The sequence below is a fragment of the Pituophis catenifer genome, unplaced genomic scaffold (assembly GCF_029215685.1).
Source record: "Pituophis catenifer annectens isolate HBS135680 unplaced genomic scaffold, rPitCat1.0.hap2 SCAF_1, whole genome shotgun sequence".
In the NCBI taxonomy this organism is placed as follows: Eukaryota; Metazoa; Chordata; class Lepidosauria; order Squamata; family Colubridae; genus Pituophis; species Pituophis catenifer.
In genome coordinates, this window is record NW_027256881.1 from 105,946,878 (window position 1) to 105,971,810 (window position 24,933).

A 24,933-nucleotide genomic window follows, 5' to 3' on the forward strand; every position below is an offset into this window, starting at 1 on the left:
CATGTTCCACAAATGGAAACAAAATGGTTCATTCTACAAAACTAGGATACTATATTGTGTGTTCTAAGGGAATGTGGGAGTGCAAGCCTGATTTTACTCCGGGATGCTTTTCTTTATTTGAATATGCCTTGAAGTCTGATGATATTACAGGTGAAAACTCTATCAGAAAGCAAGCTAAACAGACATTTTCCTTTGAGGTGCTGGCTTTCAAATTTAGTGAACCCCAAACCACCTCTGAATCCACCTTACTTACACTGTGAAGCTGGAGCAAGCCATACCTTTTCAGAACAATTGGATATTCTCCATAGAAATTTATTGACAAATAAATGCATGTGTTTGAGAGAACATATTACTTTCTCTGAACATTGAAAAAACAATGTCATGCAGCACAAATCTCAGAAGCACAAGTTTGTGTACTGTACATAGGTTTTTACTATTTAATGCATGCTGTTGTGGCCCTGTTTTTATAATAATGTTAAATAGGAAATTAAACTAGGAACTCCAACAAGGAAAAGTTAATTTAACTTTACCTAATCACATTGTGGAAATGTATAAAGACAGGTAGTTGACTTATCTACTTAATACTTGAGAAGAAAAAGACCAAAAGAAAAAGTAAATAAAAAAGCAACCTTCTCAATGACAGAAGTAATTTTTAAGGCTCAAGCACACATAATGTATGTACCAAACACTGTTTAGCTACACCGTTCAAGCCAGCCTGTTCCCTGGGGAAGAGGCTAATGATATAACGATATTTGGTTAAAACTCCTGATGTAATATATATTTCCTGGAGAAAGTATATGGGACACTGTATGCTATAAATGGTTATTTATGACCTGGTTAGGGTAACAGTAACAGAGTTGGAAGGGACCTTGGAGGTCAACTAGTCCAACCCCCTGCTCACGCAGGAGATCTGTACTAGGGGTTTGATTCGCCAAATTGCTGACCTTTCTGATCGACAAGCTCAGTGTTTTAGCCACTGAGCCACCTAGTCAGGCTAATTGTGTGTTGCCAGAAAAAAGTCAAAAATTGTGTGTTGCCAGAAAAAAGTCAGGATGATTGTGTGTTGCCAGAAACTATCATTTGACTGGGTTACAGAATGACTGGGTAAAAGTAGGTAGAAACAGGACTCCTGAATTAAATACTACATATCTTTAAAGAAAACTACATTTTCCTAAAATATTTTATATTTTGTGTTTTTCCTTATGTACATTAATAATATTTGAGTGGTGTTTCTATTAAAAATAGATATTAGGATGTCCAAATGTATGTGATTTAAGGTGACTTAAATAGAATTAGCTCTCAGGTCTTTGTTGTGAATATCAATACATTGTTTTATTTTTATATATTAAATAACTGTACAATTAGCTTCCCATTAAGTGTGGCTTTTAATGTGTAAAATATGCCTGTATGGTGTAGAATTTGGTTATTTATAAGTTTTGTAACTATGCCAGTTGATACAGACATAAGGTTTGAATCCATATTGAAGAGGATTGATAACAGTCACCTGAGTCGTGGTGGCACAGTGGTTAGAATGCAGTACTGCAGGCTAACTCACTGCTCACTGCCAGGAGTTTGATCCTGACCGGCTCAAGATCAACTCAGCCTTCCATCCATCCAAGGTCGGCAAAATGAGGACCCAGATTGTTGGGGGCAATATGCTTAGAGAGGGCTGTAAAGCAGTGTGAAGCAGTATATAAGTCTAAATGCTATGAATCATCCGCCAAAACCTACTTTGAGAGTAGAGGACTCTGTTGAACAGGAAGTATTATTTTACAAAGCGATGAAAAAAGTAAAAATTTAATAGCGGTAACTTCTGCTAGTGGGAGTATGGAATATGTCTCTACTTAGTTTGGGAAAGGAGGTGCTTTCAAATTCCTGTATATTTAATGCAATAGGCTTGTTGAACTTATGGCTGCTAAAATAGAAAAATCTGCATTTATCAGCTCTAGATCCAATGTTATGAATCAGAGATAAATATTATAGAATACTGTTTTATTTTGTGTTTGTTTTTAAGCAGTATGAGGGGGAGAAATGTTATGTGTTTCCCTGTTGAATTTCTCAATGTTCTTCAGTACCATTGACCATGTTCAGTGGTGGGATTCAGCCATTTCGGGCTGGTTCGGGCAAACCAGTAGTTAAATTGCTGGCTGGATCCGCCCTGCCCCTTCCAGGAGTCCTCATGCGTCCCATTTTGCCTCCCAGGTAAGTACAAGGAGGCCTCCTAGGCCCAAAAGTGGCACACCGGGGGGGGGGGGGGCTGCCCGTTTTTGTTCCAAAGAGGGTGCAGGAGACCGAGTGCTGCCTGTCACATCCCCTGGTCATGCCCACCATGGCCACGCCCACCCAGCCAGTCATTAGGGCAGAGAACCAGTTGTTAAATTATTTGGATCCCACCACTGACTGTGTTATACTAAACCTGCTGTAAGGATTGGGAATAGAGGGCATTGTTCCTCAGAGAATCTCCTTCCAGTCAGCGGTGGTTGGGGAAGAGATGGAGCCCTTGCCCATTTCATTATAGAATCTTCCAGAGCTTGTTCCTCTCCCCATTACTATTTAACAGCCATATGAAGTCATTGGGAGAGATCATCGTCAACATGGGATGAAATATCACCAATTTGCTGTATATTAGATACATGCCCCTCCTTAGCTGGTTAGGCCGGGGCTCCCGGTAGGTAATATGTAGCTGGATTCAAGTAGAGGTAAATGTTTCCCTGTAGGTGGTGATTCTATTTGCCTTGAAAACGTCATTGCTGGATCCAGCTGTATGGACAATTTTAATCCAGTATCCAAACTTCTATTTTTAGAAAGGTTATTGAAAAAAACATGGTAGACCTGCAGTTTCAAAAAATTCTGGAGATGCAGATTATCTGGACCTGTTGCGGTTAAGAGTTGTATTCATTAATTCTTTGTCATTTGAAGCTAGAGCACTACAGTGCACTCCACAATGGAACTATTCTTAAAGTCCCTGTCGAAATTTCAGCTGGTGCAGAATGCAGCAACCCACATTGACACACATAGGTTTATTCACGTAACACAACTACCATCCAATAATATCTGGGAAAGGCTTACCAAGGGATCTGTCAGTGAAGGAAACCCTTCTAATGTAAACCTGTTTCGGGGCACAGTGCTATGAACTGGAATTGGGAAATTACATTTATCAATTCATTGTGGTGGTCAGATCATTTAGCTTAGGGTTCCGTTCAAGCACTCCTTGAGGAAGGCCCATTAGATTTGTCTGTCTCAGGCACCTGATAATCTCTACAGATTTAAAAGAAGCTTGGATTTGGTTCATCTGAAGCCTTTGTTGCTATCTGGAATGAAAGGGCAGCCAAGGACATGAATAAAATTGTGCTTGTGTGACCTCTGTAGATCCCACAGAGTCACTGACAGAAAACAAGTGAATCAGATTTAACACAGGTAAGACTACCTCATGGTTATAGAACAAAATGTAATTTTTCTATTCTTATCGCATCTAGAGATAGACATCAGGGTAACCAAATCCCTCTTGAAGGGAATGGAGGAAGATCTACAGGGCTGCCATAAAAACTAATCTAGGTGTTTGTTGGATAAAATAACTCAGATTCATTCTGTACCAGCTGTGGAAATCTCTTGGGAGGTGACTGGCATAGCTATCTGGGATGAGTTTAAAACTGTTAGTCCCAAGAAAGTGGAAGTTTGGGGGAAAGCAATTGGCTTGTAGTTACAGAGGGCTATGGATGAAGTGGATTATCTGAATAGCATTGATTGTACTTATAAAAGGCCTGTGGTAGAATTGGAATGAGGAGGTACAAGCCATCCTGGCCTTCCTTGATTTCTTACCCGTCTTTGATACAATCAGTCACTATATACTTCTGGACTACTTCTCCTAGATTAGGAATGGGAGGCATTTCATTCTTCTGGGGCATTTCCAATTAGTGCTGGTAGATAAAGGAGAAATTGTGTCCCAAGTATCCAGTCTGTGGGGTTTCTCAGGCCTCTACACTTTCCAAGGCCTCTACATGTTCTCAACTACTATTGAATATCTACATGAAATCTCCAGGTGAAGTCATCCATCTTCATTGCCTAGTCAACCCCTGGCAGGATACCAAAGTACCATATATTAGATTAACCTTGAAAAACCATGCAGAAGCTGCAATTGATCTGAAATACACTAGTGAGTAGTTATGGAAGCACTTTGGTGCATCCCTGGAGCAGCACTTTACTAGTACCTTATAAGCTTCCTTTGAATGTAATTCAAAGTGCTGGTTACTGTTTAAAAAGCCTCTTGTAGTACAATGCCAAATTATTGCTGGACAACTCCTCTCCCAATTATTTCTGTTCGTCCTGGCAGAAGGGGCATGCTGTGGGTCCATTCCATGAAACAGTGTCACCCAGTGGCATCCAGGGGATGTGTATAGTCTAGTGAATCCATGGGCATCTAATACTTTATATCTCAAACAATTGGGGGGGGGTTACATTTATTGTTTCAGGAGTTCTGATATATGCAGGTACCTTTGTATGCATGACAATAAGATAGATGAATAGATTGATTTGTACCAGAGGTTACCATGTACACTTAATTACATTAACCTCTGCCATTTCTAGCCTGCATACCCATTGGTGATTCTGTCTTTGTGTCTGTAAAACATCTCAAAAATTGATAAAATGATTGCCAGCTGAAGTAGCACCATCTTCTGGTTTGATCTTGGAAATGTACATCATATTTTACTGAAAACATGCTCTATATCTTAATTGGGCTTTCAAAACAATAATATTGACAACTATGACTCAGTTTCTAAAACAGTAACATAGGAACACATTCATACTGAAGTGTTTTGGTGCTCTTAGGTTCAAGAACATACAAGCAGTTTATTAGATATCTGTATGTTGACAGGTAAAATCCCATAGATAAATGGGATAGGTGAAGCAGGATGCTAAAAGGCTTTTAAATACGTTAACAAAAATGATGGCATTTCAACAGTAGTATTCTTGGATTATATTTGAAATAATGGTATATAGGCAGACAATAAATGTTACATAATAGCAAAGACAAATGCAAGCTGAATTTACTTTGTATATGCATTAAAAACTATCACTATTTTTACACGTAATGTATAGAAAGTTTTAATAAACTGAGGCAAAATAAGAAAATGACTTTTAAATATATTCCATTTTGGATGCAAATAGAAAATAAACTTTATTTTTCAAGCTCAAATATCAGGTGTTTAGGAAAGTATGTTTACATTTATGTGATTGGGTAAAATAAAATACATACTTTGTGGAAATTCAGTGTTAAGTTATGGTTTATTATTGTTCAGACCAACTTCGTCTTATAAATGAAGTTAATGAAGGCATTTATGCTTAATATGACATTTATTTTCGCCAGTGTGTACTGTATATTTAGTATACTGTAAATTGTTCAAAATCCTAAAAAGGAAGATTTACAAAACATTCGTGAAATGTCTGGGTTTTTTTACTAATAAGAAAGGGAAAAAAGTATTGCATTTCCTCATGTACCAGAATATTTTAAAATAAACAATAAGAATCTAGTTTTCCCATAATCTTTTCTAGATGTATAACATCGGCTGTCTGCATCAGCTATGACATAGCTTCTTTTTATCAGATATCTTACAATTTTAACTATCTCGGTTATTGCTTCATCTGAAGTAACTTGCAGATTACTTCAGTCTGCTATTGCAGACTGATGAAATTTGCATCTCTACTGTATTCTGAGTCAAAGTCCCTCCTGTTTGTCTTCCACATATCATAATGAAGTTTATCCTGGAGATTAAGAAAACCTTGGAATGATATGGGTTTAAGTGCTATTTGAGAGATGGACATTCATGAGATCGGAGTTTTTGTGTTATCTCATTTGCCATTGTGCCTTCTCTAACCTCCTAAGACACAGCAATATTTTAACAATTGAGGATGTAGCCCAGAATCCATGAATAATACATGGAAATTAAATTTTAAAACAAAATACCAAAATTCTCCCTGTACTCTGTAGAATTCCTAGTCCCACTTCTTGTTGTATCATGCCCCACACTTTTTTTTCATAATTGCCCCACCCATAAACATCCTTGGCCATCATATTAAATGTATCTCTTGGCCACAAAAAGTTGCCTTCATATACATTGCGGTTATCAGTATGCCTTTTCAACAAAGTTGTTATATTTTGCTGTCTGTATGTGATGCTAGCCCAATGTGCCCAACCAGAAATGTTCTTGATATCCTGTCAAGATGATCCAGCTCAACAGATCATCATATTCAGAAGTCTTTCCCCTGGAATCAGCCATAATATAATAAAGCTGGCATTTTTGGCACAGAATGCAACCACTTGTTCAGTGCAGGAATTCAGAGTAAGCCACCCCACCTCCAAGAATCTAGCACCTGCCCTCTAGATAATTATTTATGGATTTATTTAGTGTATGGCATCTACAGAGGTCATGCAATTACTGATGAAGTATGAAGTATAGACTACCTGCATGATGGTATATCCTGGGCAATGTTCTGTCTTGAAGTCTATACTGTCTAGAAGTCTATACAGTACAGTGTGTATACTATACAGTACATAGTATACAGTGATCAAACTGGATACAGTACAGAGGCAACAGACTCTGGATGGTTATAGCGTATGTTTTTTTGGACTAATGTATTTCATTAAATACAAATATTGGACAGTTCTAAACCTTTAGAAAAGTTTGCTTTAGAAAGTGGACACTAGCTTTTCTCTTTGCCTTAAAATAGGTGGGAGCTGTCCGAAACATGGTAATGTCAGCTCATGAGAAGCATTTGAGTTTGATAATTCTGTTGTTCACAAAATTATTCCATTGTCGTATCTTTACTCTTTTAAATGCTAAAGCATCCTAAAATGTTACTGCAAATAGACCAAAATGTCAGATAGAAAGATTATTTGGATGGTAAGACTGTTGTTTCTCTGTCATATATGTGGGTATGTGGGTATATTTGTCATGTTTATGTAGTGTATATTGGAGGTGGTGACCCTTCTGAGAGCTGTATGCAATGAAATTTCATTTTGATGTATACTGATTAGTGTACATTTAAAGAAGTGGTTCCCAACTTTTTTTTGGCCATGCCCCACCTAAGCATCTCTAAAATCCTGATGCCCCCCACCCCACATATATGTCTTACTATTCAAAAAGTGAACTCCTACTCAAGCCTAAAAGGCCATTAACTTGGTTTAAATAAGGTTTCAATTGCCCCCATTAAAAATAAAATGGCCCCACCTTGGGAACCACTGATTTAAAGTGACAATAAAGTTATTCTAAGTAAGTTTCAAGTATACAGCTCGTTTCTCAAGGAGAGAAAATGTATTAATTAAAGGTAAACTAAAATAGATATATTTTTCACGCGATGCCCGTTTTTTTGGAAGTTAAGCCTCGCTGTGTCTTTAAAAAAACCTCATCTAGTCTCTAATATTTACACAACTCTTAAGTGCTTAGAGCTACTAAAATTCGGACGATCAGAAGATGGCAACAAAAACCAGTCTCTTTGCTTGCTAAATAGAGGATGTGCAGATTTTTGCAGCCGTTATTTAACTCGTTTTAAAAGCGAGGAAAACCATAGCCCAGGTCAAAATCAAACAAGCAACCGCAATTTCGACGGTGCTGACTGAAACGCTAAAGGAAGTGTTGCGCATGCGTCAATAAGCAGCTCCACGTCCTTAGTAAAAATGGCGCGCAGAGAACACTTTCACCCAGGCGCTTGCGCGATAGTTTCACTTGTTGGCAAACAAAAAAAAAATAGTGACCATAAAACTGACAGTTGAAAAAGATTCCTCGGAGATTCTAATGCCATGGCTGAGTAAGTTTCCCAGACGTTTGTAGTATCACTCCCATCAGCTGCTGCCAACGTTAGAGGAGCAGTTGGAACCCTTCCCCTCCAGATGTCCCTCCGCCCTGACTTAAGATGGCGGATAGACTCAAAGGGCAGGCTTTTCTCCGCCGGGTTGCAGTGACGTAAACTTGCTGTTCCGGGTGAGTGACAGCGGGCGCCATTTTGTGTGGTTAACGCAAAGCTAACCGGAGAGACGGGGCAGCCGAAGCGCTGCGAGTGTTACCGGTCAGCGCAGAAGGCGCGGGCGGGGTGAGTAACTGCCTGCGTAGCGGCTGCGTTTGAGAACAGGCGGAAGCCGGCCGGAGAGTTGATTATCCTTCCACCACTATTTGGATTCGGCGCTGAATTCCGAACAGGCGGAGCTCGCTGCGGCGAGGCAAAGGGGGTGGGGAAGAAGATGCAAGGCTGGTGCTCTGGGTTCGGATTAAGAACCCGAGGGGGGGGGGCGCTAGTCTACTTCGCTTCTCCGGGATGGCCGATCGTTTCCTAACAGGCGCATTCGCGGTAGTCGTAACCGGGCGGCGGGGGGGAGGGGGGAGGGGCGGGGAAGGCGGGGAGAGAAGGGGGGAAAAAAAACCCGACCCCGTTGTGCGCATGCGCCCTGATCTTGCTGGACTATCCAGGCGGCGGGCTGAGGTTGGGCTCGTTACGAGCTTTATGTGCGCGTGCGTTGAGGCCCCCTAATCTCAACGGGATAAATAGCCTGGATTGACACTTGGGGCGACGTTTTAGTTCTGTTGCCATGGTTGCCACGTGAGAAGGCCAGGAGCCAGGCGCGCGCTCACATTGTGTTGTAAACATGCTGGGCCGACCTTGTGCGCGATAGCTGATAGCTAGGAGATGAGTGAAAGGTGTGTGTGTGTGTGTGTGTCTCACAATGGAAAAAAGAACTTGTACTTAATATATATATTCTGATGTGGTTAGTCTCACCCTATGGGTGTTTATTCAGAAGGCGGCTTTTTCCAGTTTTAATAGGATCCCCCTGTCCACAAATGATTAAAATAGTACCCGAAATCCAGGTTGACAACTATTGGAAGTAGTTTGCCCAACTTCATGGGACATTGATATGAAACGCTAGAACTGCTCTGGGTCTGGATTTTGGTTTCAAAATGTAGAGTGGAACTTTGTCTGCCCCAGTTCAGGGAATCCAACCCATGACGGCTGAAAAAAATGATAACCTCACTTCGGTTGTAGGAAAGGGAACAAAAGCAACTCTGATGAGAAGCGCAAGCTAAGTTGTAAACAACCATTCCTTTGCTTGTCTCTAGATTAGGTCCCCCTGTTTTTCCTTGTGGGCTGCAGGTGACTAACAGAGATTTGTCATTTTAGTGGAATAAATAACCCTGGTCAATTTACTTTCAGAAATGGTGGTGGTGGTGTAAACAAAAGCAGCATAATTAGATGTATTGGTGCAGACATGTCATATTCCTAACTTAGTAATGTAATGCCATTTTCATATCACATTTCAGACTGTACATTTCTCAGAATATGTTCTTAAAATAGGAATACTCATCTGTGGCGGAGGGCACTATTTTTTAACTTTCAATTTCTAAACGAAATCAGAAATTACCATATTTGAACTCAAAATTTCTGTTGCCAAACAAGACATTTGTTAAGTGAATTTTGCCCCATTTTATGACCTTTCTTGCCACAGTTAAGTGAATCCCTGCAGTTGTTAAGTTAGTAACACAGTTAGTTAAGTGAATCTGGCTTCCCCATTGACTTTGCTTGTCAGAAGGTTGCAAAAGATGTGCACCGACCACGGGATGCTGCAACTGTCATAAATATGAACCAGTTGCCAAGCATTCAAATTTTGATCACATGACCATGGGGATGCTTGCAACAGTTTCTAAGTGTGAAAAATGGTCATATCACTTTTTTTCATAGCTGTTGTAACTTCAAACGGTCACTAAATGAACTGTTGTAATTCAAGGACTACCTATATTTGTTTTAGATTCATTGATGGTTTTGCATGAATCTGTCATTATTTTTCAAGTTTTCTGATTGTACTATGTTAGGAAAATATGTATGTGGTGCTTAAGAAGTTTTTGAGCTTACAAACTTTATTTACCATACTTCAACTCAATGTTCAGTAAACTGAAGGTGTTTTATATTAAGTTGTTATTTTTTTGTAAAGAAACATTGTGATATGTTGAATCAGTGGCTAAGAGAAATATCATAAATGAAAATAGCATGAACTAAGGGATTCTTTCTTGCATGCTTATTATATACTCAGTATTATTTTGTCAGTGGTTTACTCTCCCAAACTTGTTTCAATTTAGTTTCTGAACGTTTCATTATCAGACTAGGTAACATCATCAGCATGATTTTTTGTCCTATTCTTAGCTTATAATGTCTTGTGTGCCAGTGTGATCAGTTGGACCAATAAAGAAAAGTAATTTCTTTATAGACAAAAAACAGCTAGAACTGGCTATATTTCATGGAATGTGTGTTCTTGCTTAAATGTTTGAAGATTTTCTCTTCATCTGAAGAATTTTGTACTTCAGCTACTTCAATTTTCCCAGCACTTTCTGCTGTTACTGATTTTCCCATTAACCTGCCCATTTCTGAACTTTCCTGAAGCATAAAATCTTGATTTAACATATTTTCTCGCATTATTTCAGGGAGGTGTGCAGGCCCAAATGTTGTCTATTGCATCCAAATTTGATCTTATCTTCCATAAAAATGGAAAGTGGAAGCAGGAAGTTACACATTTTAAAGTTGTAGGCATCTAGTAATGTGCATGTTGTGGCTATTAAGTTATAATATTTTTTTTTTGCATATTTTAGGTGAGTCCTAGGTTTGCTGCAAAAATACATAGAGAAAGTGCATGCCACCAATAGGGAGAGGACAAAATCATTAATACTGGCATTGTGACATTGCAACTATGTTTTGTCTTTTAGGAGTTGTAGGATTGTTCTTGATTCTTCTGGATGTTGAAACACTATCCACCAAAGCTTTATTCACAGATTTGAGCAAATTCTGGCATAAAGTAGTATTTTGATAATTAGACGTGCTCAACAAATATGCCTTACAATCAAATAGAGTCTGAATTCCATGATAAAATTACTGTGATGGAACCAAGAAAATTAGGCAATTTGAATATGATTTTAAAAGATAATGGGGAATATGTGAAATTATAAAATAAATATGATGTTGCAAATTTCAGAGAAATCCTATATAGTTTCTGTGGAATGTTTTGATCACAAGAATATCATTTTAAAAATCCTTTGGAACAAGGTTCAGATAGCTTTGAATGGGTAGTTTGGAAAAGGTTGGATATCACTGTACACAGTTGAATGGCTTAAAGTGAAGCTTGTACTCAAATTTGAAATGTTATTTTTGCTCCAATAGAGAACATATAAATAATTAAAGATGTGGGATCAAGGTGGGCAGCCTTGGCAACAGTGGCCTTTGAATCAGCAACAATGGATGCAGTCATTTCAGCATCAGCAAGATCCAAGTAAGTAAATAGCTGTGATTGTGGCTTCAGCATTAAAGTTAAGATATTAATCCACAATTTATAAACTGGGTTAGAATGTTACTCTCTCATTCACATAGAAAAGATTGCTAGTGATGAGTTCACACAGACAAATATAACCTGTTAGATCAAAACCCAACAAACTATTCTTTAGTGTTTACAATCTTTTGAAAGTTGTTACAGGTTGCTTCTATATTGCTTGTAAGAACTCCTTCAGACTCTTAAGTGATTAGGAGAAAATGCTGGTAAGCAGCAATATGTGCTGAGCTAATGATTTATTCTCTATTCCAGTATGCCTTTATTGAAATTCTTAAACAACATCTTCTTCCAGTGAGCATTTTGCAACTCGCTAATATACAATGAAGGTGTTTTGAACTATTATAATATCTAAGTCAGCTATATATATGTAACAATACTGACAAATACAGAAAGACTATTTGAGACTATAAATCTTTTGAATCTTATGCATATTGGAAGTTCTGGTGGTTCTCAAAAACCATATTTTCAAAATACATTGTATTGTAGACTTTCTAAACACTTTTCTCTTTCAAATTTGAGGTATTCTTCATTTTATAGTGCAGCCCTCAAACAAATTTTAAATTGTTCAGTATTTTGCCCAAATGCATGCTTATCCTTCAACAGTAATATGTAAAATAATACAGGGATAAGCTGGTTAAAAGAGTTTCTTGCTCTTTGATCCTTACCCCTTTAAGACAGGGTTGTTCAAAAAGTGAGGTGTACCTCCCTCAGGGAGGTGCAGACTGAACCCAGAGGAGGTTTTTAGTTACACTGTTGGAACAAATCCACCTTTCTCAAAGATTCATTTTTTGTTTTCATAGTTCATTATGTTCATTTTGATGTTTGGATTTTTAGTGGAGGTGTGTACGTTAAGATTACATTAAGAGAAGTTTGATGGCGAAAAGTAAATGAGCTTCTCCTTTAAGATGAGGTGGGCAACTTTCTTGTGGCAGGAGCTTTACTAACTTGACTTCTGAGACTTGGAAAGAATATATTCAATAATGTTATGTCACATCACTGGAATTGGAGGTTCCTCTTTTTTGCCCTTTTATTTATTGGTGATAGGGTTAAGGGGCAAAAAGGTGCACCTCGAGAAGCTTAAGTCACCCATTTTGCTATTTAAAATCCCCATACTCATAAGAAATGTTGGGCCCATCCACTTGCAAGTGGTGGGATCTCTACTTTTTTCTTTATAATATGCTTTATTTTATCCAAACAAGCTACATGCATGCCTTTTCCTTTGTATGTTCATGCTATTTTTCTGTTAGGTTGTTAATAGCTTTTTATTCTTTTATAAAACAAGAAAGTAGAAAAGAACAAATTGTCTATATATTCATCATATCCGGCAGATCTGGATGTTCTAACTTGAGGCCAGTGTTCCAGTTCTGTTAATTGTTACATTGTTGCAACAAACCAATACTCTGCCTGAATATTACAATTATTTCTTTCAGAAGTAGTGTTTTGTAGAAGAGTAAGAAGAAAAGGCACATCTATTTCAGTGATCTCTCTTGATCTCTCTCATTCATTCACTCTCATGGGATATCAGTTTATATCAATGTTCAGATAGGTACTTAAATTTTTAAAACGCACTGAAACTGGCCCATGTTCAGGATTGAGTTGTAAAGCTTTGCATATTTTTTCAGTAATAAGTTCTTAATTCAGGAAAGCTCAAATTTCTCAGTAGGTCAGTGGAGAATTGCTGTATGGGGTGTGGTATCAATGTTTAGAGGCCTCCGAAATATAGTCATAAATGATGCAGATTTTTTAAATGGAGGATTGGAGTATGAATAAAATTCAATTCTTGATTGTGTTGTGGAAATCTATATATTGAAAATCTAATTCTGTTTCTAGGCCAAATTGACTGGGCTGCATTAGCTCAGGCATGGATTGCTCAGCGGGAAGCATCGGGACAGCAGGGTGTGGTAGAACAGCAAGGAATGATGCCAAATGGCCAGGAGATGACAGGAATGGAACCTGGTCCAAACAACCATGGTAATTTTCAGAATGATCCAAATTTCAACAGGATGTGGCAGCCAGGTATGTTGTTGGTCCTCCTCCCCCCCCACTCTTCCTAGTTGTGGATACAATTCTTACAAGAGCACTACTACAAATTAAATCTGATTTAGTTTGCAAAATTCTTATCAATACTGGCCAGAATTGAGTTAGGACAAAATTTCTTTTCTGGTAAGGACAAGAAGCATTGATTCTTCCAAATAATTGTTGCTTATGGAGATATATGATATCTTATGGATTTCTCTGCCTCAGACTTCATATATTGATTCAGATTGTGATCAAAAAATAATCTGCAGATACTTTGAAAATCAAGCTTTGTAATGTGATTATACTTTAAATTATTAGAAAGATTACATAAATTCAGAGTTGCTTAGACAGGCATAAACATTGAAAAGGGCTAACAATAAACTAACAGGACAGAGTTATTCCCATAGTTCCCCAACAATTTTATTCGGTTCAATGCTAGCTCCCCAAAGCATTTTAGAATAGTTTTTATTGAAACAGTTTCTGCTGCTTGAATAAAAAAACAAAAAACAAATTAACTTGCTGAGTGAAAGTAAAGAATATTCATTGGTTTTTGAATTTAACAGAAATTTATAGCAGAAATTACCATTGATAAAGGAATATATGTACTGTAAAAAGGTTGCAATAAGCAATTGAATCAATTTTTAAAAATACATTTTTAGACAATAGTATTTTAAAGAACAGTTCATCTTCAATTGAGGGGTAATATCAATTTATGTTGGACACAGATGTGAGGAAATTTTTCATTGGGTCAGCCATAGTTCTTGTTTCAGACAAGTTACACATTGTCATGTTTATCTTATACAAATACCTGCATGCCTTTTAACGAATTTGCAAAAACTGGGCTTGTTCTCTTTGGGCTGTTTGTGTGTGTATGTGTGTTGACATCTTGGCATTCAATATTATTCTTCCTGACTTTTTGCCATTTTGGGATTAATTGTACTAATTATAGAACAGGTTTTTCAAAGTGTTCACTAGAAGAAGACAAAATATTTATTTTAAATATTGTGATGTTGTTGCAGCTGGTCTTACTACTTTAAAATTTTAAATATGTCCATATTCTGTAACATAGATGAAAGAATTGTGGCTTCACAAATATAATTGAACTTCAATTTCTGATATCCATTATTTTACTATACTTGCTAGGACTCTTGTGAGTTGGACTTCAGAAACATGGAGTACCATACATAAAGTCATCAATTTCTGCTGTGTGAGATAACCAATTTCTACAAAAATGACATTCTTTTGGGCCTCTTTTTTCAACTAAAGTTGATCCCTAGAAAGTGCTCTCCAGATTCATTGAACTACTTCTTTGTCAGCCATATCCAGAATTGCCATTGGTTATATGCACTGAGGATGCTGAAAGTGATAATTCACCATAGCTGGAGATGCTGACATAAATTATTATTCTCCAGAGGAATACTGTGTTAGTTTAGCCAACATAAACAAGAGTTTTGTGGCAACTTAAACACTAATATTATTATTATGTATTATTACATAGCTTTTGTAGTTCACATCCATTTTATTTGACATCAATATTTTCTTTGATGATGGAGATTATTCTTATCTCTATCCTTAGAAATTGCATTTCAGATCTGAAAGGCCAGATTGAGTTGGAAAAATTAGCTGATATAATATAGACTTTCCCTGTAATAGATGTTGTGATTTGCTTAAATACTGTTCATACAAAGGACTACTAAACATAGTTTGGATTCATGCAAAAATGGAAACCGAAAATGTTTAATGATACACCCTTCATTATAAAAATCAATACAGCCTGATTAAACACTGATTAAAATTATTATTAACATTTTTTGTTATGACATCAAAACAGAATGGAACATACCCCACCAGCCGCCTCATCCGCCTCCAGAACAGCCATGGATTCCTCCAGCCCCCGGATCAATGGATATTGTTCCTCCATCTGAAGACAGTAACAGTCAGGACAGTGGGGAATTTGCCCCTGACAACAGGCATATATTTAATCAAAATAATCACAACTTTGGGGGACCACCACCTGATAACTTTGCAATGGGGCCAGTGAACCAGTTTGACTATCAGGTGAAACATTTGTTATTTTAATATAAGCATGTGGAGTTCCGGCAGCATTGCTCTAAAGCAGATTTCAACAGAGTTTACTTGTTTATTAAAATAGATTTGTTACAAACATTTACCCAGCTCAATTAATTGTTCTACCAACTGTATTCTTTATCAGATTGGTTAGGATACTGTACATAAATTGAGCTACACTGGATTAGTGTGATGTGTTCTGTTTGGGATCACTTATGAAAGGTCTGAGAAAGTTCAGCTGCTGGCAAATGTAAATTTTATTTACATGATACTTTTATCTGCTTTTATAATTTTTACTAAGTTTTGTTTGGGAGGGGTCTTTTTTTGTTTTTGTTTTGCTTTTAAACTCCCCACGTGATATTTATATATCAAAAAGTATATGGGATAGCTGTGTTTATATAAAACAGATTCATGTTTTGTAAAGGAGAAAAATATTAACATCACATGGATGAGATTAATTACTTATTACTAAAACTAAGAAAATAAGCCTGAAAATATGTTGAGATTCTCCCTATTAATTCTCTGGATAAATAATAGTTTTGTAAATAAATTATGTATAAAGAATATAAAGATTAACATAAAGGTAAATATTGTATAGAATCACGATGCATACACCTTTAGCCACTCTGAAATTGGAGTTAAGTCGTAGAATACAATTTTATTTAGTTCATCTGTTTTGGGCTAGCTAGTTAAAAAACATGCATAAAAAACATTTTATATACCTAGGCATTCTCATTCATTTTGGTGAAAACAGAATTAGTCTCTAGATTGAAAGGAGGGTGGGGCACGAGAATTTCTGCACATTTGTTATCTGCATGTTTCTGGATGTTATATCTATGAATGGAATCCTTGGTACGACTTAGACAGCATTAAGTGTATTGTTTCAGGAGCACAAGGTATAGCTACATTTTTCTCAGTTAATGGTTAGTGCTATACTAAAATTTGGTGTTACATTTCATAGATATTTACAAAGTAAATGAAGAGATTGTTCATAATAAGTTAACTTTTTATGTCCTTATATAGTTCATTAAAAATTGCAAACTATAATTTATTTGGTAGATTGGTCATCTGAAGTTTTGAATAAAGTGTATCCCATCCCATAGACCCACATTGATGTAGTAATGGAACTGAGATTGAAGACACAATTGATGAAGGCTATCTAACTGTCTAACTATCACTGTCTAACAATTACTGGTAGATATAATTTAGGGAAGGTAGAACAATGAAATGATTCACTAGCTTTCTGTAGCAGCTTTTCTTTTAACAGTAACAACATGCAACTGAAATTTATTATTTATTTAGTGTATGGCAAATATATAGACTTATAGCAGTTGAAATGTTAATAACCAGACCACCCAATGTGATGAATATTTTGTCGAGGAGCACCACAGTCACGGATCCTGTTCAGAGTTGACCAAAGCTGGCGAGAAAGGTCAAAACGTGGCATCTTTTGTGTAGGGTCATCTATGTAACTGCCTGTATCTGGGCATTCAGCAGTCCATTTGGCTTTCCACTGTGTGTTGATGTCAAAGTTGTTAGATAATTTTGTTGTACTCCTTCAGCAAGGCTTCCTGCCTTTGTAGAGCTGGTGGTGCAATGGGGCTCAAGACAGGCAGGCAGCAGTAGATTTTAATCTGTTGCCATATAGAGAGAGAGCCAGGAGTTCTACAAAGATGTCTGGCTGCCAACTGTCGTTAACTGCCAATTCTTCAATGTAGTCTGGCTGCCAGTTGTTGCTAGACATTTGGTTCACACTACTGTGCTATCCAGGGTGCACCACGAGGAGGCGAACTAGCATCACACCCCGCAACTGAAATGAATTCATTTCTTAAATCCACATTTCCTGAAGAGCTGATAGCACTTAAAACATATAAAAGAAAATCCCAAAGCATTAGGAAAACATTAGATGGTTTTATTTCTGATAATGAGTAAATTTTATTTCCTGAAATCGTGATAAATGTTTTAAAAGAATGCATGTTCCCTCCTCAAACATACTCTGAAAAATGATTATACTCAGATTTCAGTAATATGCAAATACTTTAAAAAAAGACAAAAATTGCTTGATTGTATAAATCCTTTAAAAACAGTATGGGCAGTTTTCTTATAATTATTTTTCATTAAAAGGAAAAAACCAATGTGCATGTACACCATGCTTTTAATGACCAGCATTGTAAATTGAGTATTTGACAACTGATGCTAAACTTACTTAAATAAAATATGTCAATTTTTGCTTAAGAAGTGAGAATTGATCATGAAAATTTGACCTAATAAATTAATTAGATTTGTTCACTTGCATATGCATGATAATTCATTTATATAATAGAAAAACCATACAGTATCATAAGCTAGTTAAAAGAACACGTGATTTAATTCCCTTTGCCTGTCAAAATTACTTCAGAAAAATAAGAATGTTTGGTATATTCTGATGACCTATAAATAAATGCCAAGCCCCCAATAAAATAAAAAATAATGTATGTTCCTATAGATCTCTTGGGTCTCTATTTCCTCAATGGAAGATTCCAGCTCCATTGTTTTTAAAACTTTCTAATGTCATAATGTAATACAGCAAGGGCTTCTCTTTTACAAAATTACTTTTTAAATGGTAAAAATCCCTTTTTTGGTTCATTAACCTTTGCGTTCTCCCTAAAGTACTCCGGACTCACTAGTAGAAACAAAAAATATTCTATACAGAGATCAAGTCCTTTTCTTTTTCCTTTCCTTTCCTTTCCTTTCCTTTCCTTTCCTTTCCTTTCCTTTCCTTTCCTTTCCTTTCCTTTCCTTTCCTTTCCTTTCCTTTCCTTTCCTTTCCCTTCCTTTCCTTTCCTTTCCTTTCCTTTCCTTTCCTTTCCTTTCCTTTTCCTTTCCTTTCCTTTCCTTTCCTTTCCTTTCCTTTTCCTTTCCTTTCCTTCCCTTCCCTTCCCTTCCCTTCCCTTCCCTTCCCTTCCCTTCCCTTCCCTTCCCTTCCCTTCCCTTCCTTTCCTTTCCTTTCCTTTCCTTTCCTTTCCTTTCCTTTCCTTTCCTTTCCTTTCCTTTCCTTTCCTTCCCTTTCCCTTTCCCTTTCCCTTTCCCTTTCCCTTTCCCTTTCCCTTTCCCTTTCCTCTTTTCTTTTCCTATCCTTTCCTCTTTTTTCTTTTCTTTCTTCTTTTTTCTTTTCTTTCCTCTTTTTTCTTTTCTTTTCTTTTCTTTTCTTTTCTTTTCTTTTCTTTTCTTTTCTTTTCTTTTCTTTTCTTTTCTTTTCTTTTCTTTTCTTTTCTTTTCTTTTCTTTTCCATTTCACCTTTTTACTGAGAAACTGTTAGGGGAATCTGTAGCATTGAGTTAAAGAAAAATGAACTTCATTACTTTTTCAGCATGGGACCACTTTTGGTCCACCTCAAGGTGGGTTTCATCCACCTTACTGGCAGCCTGGACCGCCAGGGCCCCCAGGACCTCCAGCACCTCCTGCGCCTCCTCCAAATAGAAGGGAAAGGCCAGCATTTAGAGATCGCCAGCGATCACCGATCACATTGCCCGTGAAACAGGAACCCCCTCAAATTGGTATGTCTTCACCATATTTAGTTTAATGTATGTGATGCACACATTTTGAAAATACAAGTTGTTGGTTGCGGAGTTTCACGGCTTGTAACAGTTATGCATACTGTACTTAATTTCACTTATCTGTGCTTCATCTTAAATAGAACAACTTATGGACCTTCAGCTACAGCCTAACCAATGTTCTCCGATATGGCCCATGGAAAGAATTATAAAACTTATTAAAGACTGTTAACTTTTAAAAACCCTGATAGGGCTCAGAAAGTATGCATTTATTAAGTAATTTATTTTATGATGCTGTAGATGCTGTTAAACGTAGAACGCTACCTGCTTGGATTCGTGAGGGCTTAGAGAAGATGGAAAGGGAAAAACAGAAGAAGCTAGAAAAAGAGAGAATGGAACAGCAGCGTTCTCAACTGTCTAAAAAGGAAAAGAAGGAAATTACAGAACCAGGAGAAGAGGGTGGACCTCGGTTACCACAGAAAAGTAAATTTGTAAGTGAGAAAATTCCCGTACAGTATGTACAAGTTTGCATATTTAAAATGCTTCATTTTAATTTTTTTTTTTTTTTAGAAAATAAAGTTGTATTTTACCAACTGTTGGTAGCACAGGCAGGAGTTTGTCCATACTTTTCCTAATTTGTCAGGCTTCTAAAGCAGATGGGTAATTTTAATTGCAAGGTCCTGTCCAAAATACTGGCTTTGTTCTGGCAAAATGATGGGACGTGTCAGGCAGTCTTGATCGGGCAAAATAGACCTTAACTTTGTCATTTCCTTTTGCATCGATATCTTTTTTGATTTTGTCAGTGTGAATAGTCAACATTTGAAATATGAAAGTTCCTTGTTGAAGAGCTACATTTCTTGTTGTTTTATAGGATAGTGATGAAGAAGAGGATTTTGATAACGTAGAGGCTGTAAGTAGTGGAAAAGTCACCAGAAGCCCATCTCCAACTGCTCATGAGGAGCAGAGTGAACCAGAAATGACAGAGGAAGAAAAGGATTATCAGATGGTACAATTCATTTTTGGATCATTGTATTTGCCATACATTTGACTGTTGATATAATAGGAGCCATAGTTAAGAAAAAACAATTTTGTATTAAATTCTAATTTTTTTAACTTAATTGATAAAATTTAATTATAAATTTGTAATTTGAAAGAAATATATTTAAACTTAACTTAAGAAAGTTTCTTTTGATTGTTAATTGTTATTGAAATAAATCAGTTAAAGATTTCATCCTTAGATATTCAGAAAAGCTGCTATTCTTTAGTCAAGTTATTCTAATGGAGACATCAAGCAACCGTTGCTAAATTTAAATTTTATTGGTGTGCTGATACATCTGTTGCATCAAAATGTGTTAAACTGAGAACTGTTACAAGGAGGGTTTACTGTGGAACATTTTTTACTTGGTGTTTTGCATAGGATGCCATATAACTAGTTGGCATAAATATGCTGTTTCTTTTACTGTTAGCAAATACCTTTGTTATTTTTTTTTCAAGAAGTGAGATGCCTTGAATTGGGGTAGTTGAAAATAGCATCTGAATCAATGTTTATCTTTAAATTTGTTCAGATGTTGCTGACAAAAATGTTGCTGACAGAAATTCTACTAGATGTCACCAATGAAGAAATTTTTTATGTGGCTAAAGATGTCCATCGTAAAGCAATAAAAGGTATGTTTAGGCTTCTAATAGGTTCATTAATTGTCCTTGTGCATGTCTTGTAATAGTTTAAAGTATATAAGCATATGTTCATATATAATATCTGTACCTAAAATAATTTAAATGTAAAGTTCCAAAAATTCATTTGTAATCATATATTGTTGTTCTGCGTTAAATATTTTTTCAATTTAACTTTTTAAAAATTGTGTTGAGTTTTTAAATAGAATTTTCTAGTTGAAATTTAGATGAGCAAAAAAACTATAAGTCAAACTTGTATAATTAAATGTTTTTGTGATCCTGCTATTCAGCTTTTTTAAAAAAAAACAGTAATCTTATTTCATATAGCTCTTGAATAAATTAATTAATATACTGATTGCAGATAAAATGTATTACTCTGTTAATGCCTTACTCTAAAGAACTGCCTTTTTAATTGTATCTATTATTAATTTACAGTTTAAATTTCTAAACTATCATGGCCAGAAATTACTGGGCTTTCAATGGATGATACGTGTTTAATGTTTTTTCTCTCCTCCACAAAACAGCAATAGTAGTAGATTTAACAATACCATAGACTCTCATGACTATGAAAACGTGGCTATTTGTGTTAACATGTTGTTCCTGTTGTTGATGTGATACAAAGCTCCTGCAAAACAGCTGGCACAGTCCAGTGCATTGGCTTCCCTCACTGGACTTGGTAAGTATGTTCCTGATTTTTGAGAGGGACTTAATGGGGAGAGCTGTCGCTTGCATTCCTAAATATGTATTGAAACAAGAGTGAAACTATCCAATATGCATTAGGAAAGCATCAAGTAATTTAGGACTTATCTCACAAAAGTTATACTGAAATCTGTGAAAACTCCAGTACTCTTTCTGTGCAAGCCTTCCCTGAGGTTGGAGGTTGGGTGTTTTTGGCCAGATATCTAATATGGTATCTAAAATACAATGGACTTGAATTATTTGTATTATTATTTTTTTAAACTTTACTGTGTTAGTGTATGTTTAAATTTAAAAAACCCACAATAACACCTACTACTTTGTCTTGCCAAAAATCCCACACAACAAAATGCATATTTTGAATTCTCATAGCTAGTGCTTGATATTAGAACATGCTGGATATGAAATTCAGAATTGCATCCTATGTTGTAATAGATTGTGTAAAAACTTTGCATGTCAGTGTAATATTGATAATGCTGTCGTATTATTGTGACATTAAATAAATATATTATTTTGACCCCTATGATGAATTCTTTTGTTAGTTTAAATGTATTTGGAAAATAATTTTAAAATTAAGAACCTGGGAAAGAAAGTAAAGATGCTTCTGAACCAGATGCTCAAGATTACTTTCTACCAGTTTTTCAGATCTATCTTTTGGGGGAAGAGAAGTCCATTCCTATTGCATATCTGTACCTTTTTAATGTACAGTCTTTTCTGAACACTAGACAATTGATTGGCATTAGGACTTTTTAAAGCCCTGGATATTGAAGCTGACTGAAATCACTGTAACGATATCTTGAAGGACAGATCTTAGGCATTGCACTTCAGAGTCTATTTTCTTGCTGATGTATTCTAAGCATTTGGTACTGGCTCTGTAAAGAGCTTTTTCACTCATATTGAGCAGAAAGTATGTAATCTTAGCGATTGCTTGCTGGAAAACATGGCAAGCTATTCCGGATGAAGTAAAACCGATACTGAACAGCAGGTCAGATGTGTGGGCCTTGAACACTCCAGTCATCCAGCATTGGCACTTCCTCCAGAATAAGTGGCTTCTTCAGTGAAGAAGTGAAAGATGGGCAATATGCACTCCTCTTTGCCCTGCAGAAATATTAAGAACCAGGATTAATCTTTCCTCGTGATAGACTAGGCTTTATGCACGCAGGTGGACTGGGTGGTTATGGATCAGGAGACAGTGACGATGAGAGGAGTGACAGAGCCTCTGAGTCATCTGATACTGATGATGAGGAACTACGACACAGAATCAGGCAAAAACAAGAAGCATTTTGGAGGAAGGAGAGAGAACAGCAACTACTGCTAGAGAAACAGCTGGAAGGTATGTATATATGCATAGGGAGAGGAACTCTTATGCTTATATCAGGATATGTTAACCTCTTAATATCTTAACTCTGTGTAGCATTTCATGAGGCACTTAGGGCAGCAGCCTCTTTTGTGCACACGTGCACAGATAAGGCCTTGAAATAGCCCTGCCATGCTATGTAATTGTTTTATACCTTAGCGATACAGATCCATAAGAGGCCTTTCACAACCACCTAATCAGATGATCTGCACAGGTCTAACTTATTATGTGATACTATATACCTAAGCAAAGCTATTGAACTTGTGATAAACTAATTGTGGGAAATCAGGTTATGGTTTCTTCTGCGTCTGTTGTATGTTCTCCTGAGAGTCATCCAGTGATTTTTGCTGCCATGGAACAATTGTGGAAGAATTACTATTCTAACACATTTTATCTTAACATTGTTACTGGCCAGAAGAATAGAAATAGTTACATATCTGTTCTACTTTATTTGTATGATTTGGGATCTGTTTCTCCTTGGCACATATTTTACAGAAGAAAAGCTCCAAAATGAGAGAATTGCAAGAGAGATGAGTGAACTTGCCAGTAAAGAGCAAGGCAGCAATTCACCACTAGAAGATGTGAAAGAAGCTGAGGAGGAGGATGCATTTGGTGAAAAGAAAAAGTCTCCAAAAGAAACAACGCCAGACATCGAACCCAAAAAAGAGATTAAAGAAAAAGAGAGAGCAGGAAGGAGTAGGTCAAAAAGTTCAAGTAGTGCTAGTTCAAGTAATAATAGCAGAAGTAGCAGCAGTAGCAGCAGTAGCAGCACAGCTAGTAGTTCATCTTATAGTAGTAGTTCAGGTAGCAGTCGCAGCTCTACACATTCTTCCTCCCCCAAAAGAAAAAAAAGACGTAGTCACAGTAGGTCACCTAAAGTTAGGCGTAGCAGAAGTAGGAGCTATTCACATAGAAATAGAAGAGAAAGGAGCAGGAGCAGGGGTAAAGTAAGAGAAAGACAGAGATCTAGTAGACACAAGAGTATAGAAAGAAGGGAGAGGAGACGAAATCATAGTCCTTCCCATGACCGAAACTGGGAGAGACGTAGAAGTGATAGTCACTCAAGAGATAGACTTACTAGCCATTCTACTTGTAGTGGGAGTCGAGATAGGCATAAAAGTGAAGATCAGCACAGGAGCATAAGCGGGAACAGGCACAAACATAGTCATGATAGCAAAATTCAAGAAAGAAAAAAGGAACGCAGTAGGAGCATAGAGAAAGATAAAAAAAAGAACAGGGAGAGGGACCGAGATCAGGAAAAGCGCAGGGAGAAACAGAAAAAAGAAGACAAAGACAGTAAAACTGGGAATCATGAAGAGAGATTAAAAAGAAAAAGAGATAGCGAAAGAACTTTCTCTCGCAGTGATTCCTTGTCTTCAAAAATGTTAAGGCGTGATTCTAGGCAGGAAAGCAAGAAAAGTTCTACCAAAGAGAGCAAAAAGCATTCAGGTTCAGAATCTAGCACAAGGAGCAGTTCTGAGTCGCGAGGCAGCAGCAAAGAAAAGAAGCCGAAGAAATCAAAGCATAGTCGGTCACGGTCCATGGAGAAATCTCAAAGGTCTGGTAAGAAGGCAAGCCGCAAACACAAGTCTAAATCACGATCAAGGTAGTATTCTTTTAAGTATTTTGCTTGATTTATATATTTCTTTATATTTCAATTCTTCATCATGCTTGCCTGCAACATATATATATATATATGTATAAATATTTTGCAAATTAAACTAATTTCCATAGATTATCCTTCTGGTGGGATGGGGAGATACCTTTGATCGCTTTAAAAAAAAAAGAAATATAGTTATTAAGCCTAAAGTGTATGCTTTTTATGATTCTTTTCCCTTTAATTTTCCCCACTTTTTCTTTATTTTTCAGATCAATGACTCCTCGTCGTAAACGCTGAGGAATGATATGACACTAGTCATAATGATTTAAAAATTCCATGAGTTTTTAAGGGCTTGTCTCATTATAGAGGCTCATTATAGAGGCTACAGTTGTGGCTATGTAGATGGAAGCTGACCCCTTTTTTAACAAAAAGATCTGTAAATAGCTGTATTTTTTTGGAAACACTGCTCGGAGTTAAGTACTTGCTAGGAATTCTTTGTATTTACATTTTTCAAAACAGTAGTGCTTACCTAAGGCTATGAAATTTGTCATTCTCTTTCAGCTGTAATGTTCTAAATTGCTATTGAATGTATTGTGATGTCAATAAAGTTCTTTAGTTCATTTTTTTGTTTAAA

General features: G+C 36.6%; 1 protein-coding gene across 2 annotated transcripts; it reads left to right on the forward strand.

Annotated features, from left to right (window-relative positions):
- The first annotated feature begins 7,994 nt into the window (after nucleotides 1-7,994).
- PNISR (PNN interacting serine and arginine rich protein) lies at nucleotides 7,995-24,933 on the forward strand. 2 transcript variants are annotated; one of them, XM_070932833.1, is made up of 12 exons: nucleotides 7,995-8,085; nucleotides 11,191-11,299; nucleotides 13,187-13,372; nucleotides 15,207-15,433; nucleotides 18,792-18,978; nucleotides 19,276-19,466; nucleotides 19,847-19,981; nucleotides 20,541-20,640; nucleotides 21,269-21,322; nucleotides 22,505-22,675; nucleotides 23,195-24,305; nucleotides 24,569-24,933. In XM_070932833.1, exons 2-12 carry the CDS (start codon nucleotides 11,212-11,214, stop codon nucleotides 24,594-24,596), a joined length of 2,478 nt encoding a protein of 825 aa, XP_070788934.1. In that variant the 5' UTR covers nucleotides 7,995-8,085; nucleotides 11,191-11,211; the 3' UTR covers nucleotides 24,597-24,933. The 2 variants fall into 2 exon arrangements, 1 of the variants encoding a protein (XP_070788934.1); XR_011599767.1 differs by lacking the exons at nucleotides 23,195-24,305; nucleotides 24,569-24,933 and having other exon boundaries at nucleotides 21,171-21,322; nucleotides 22,505-22,550.

Bases quoted from the DNA above. Each gene is read 5' to 3' on its own strand.
- PNISR (XM_070932833.1), top strand. From the start codon at position 11,212: ATGTGGGATCAAGGTGGGCAGCCTTGGCAACAGTGGCCTTTGAATCAG. The intron at 21,323-22,504 runs GTAAGTATGTTC...TTATGCACGCAG, and splicing joins GGCTTCCCTCACTGGACTTG to GTGGACTGGGTGGTTATGGA. The intron at 22,676-23,194 runs GTATGTATATAT...CATATTTTACAG, and splicing joins GCTAGAGAAACAGCTGGAAG to AAGAAAAGCTCCAAAATGAG.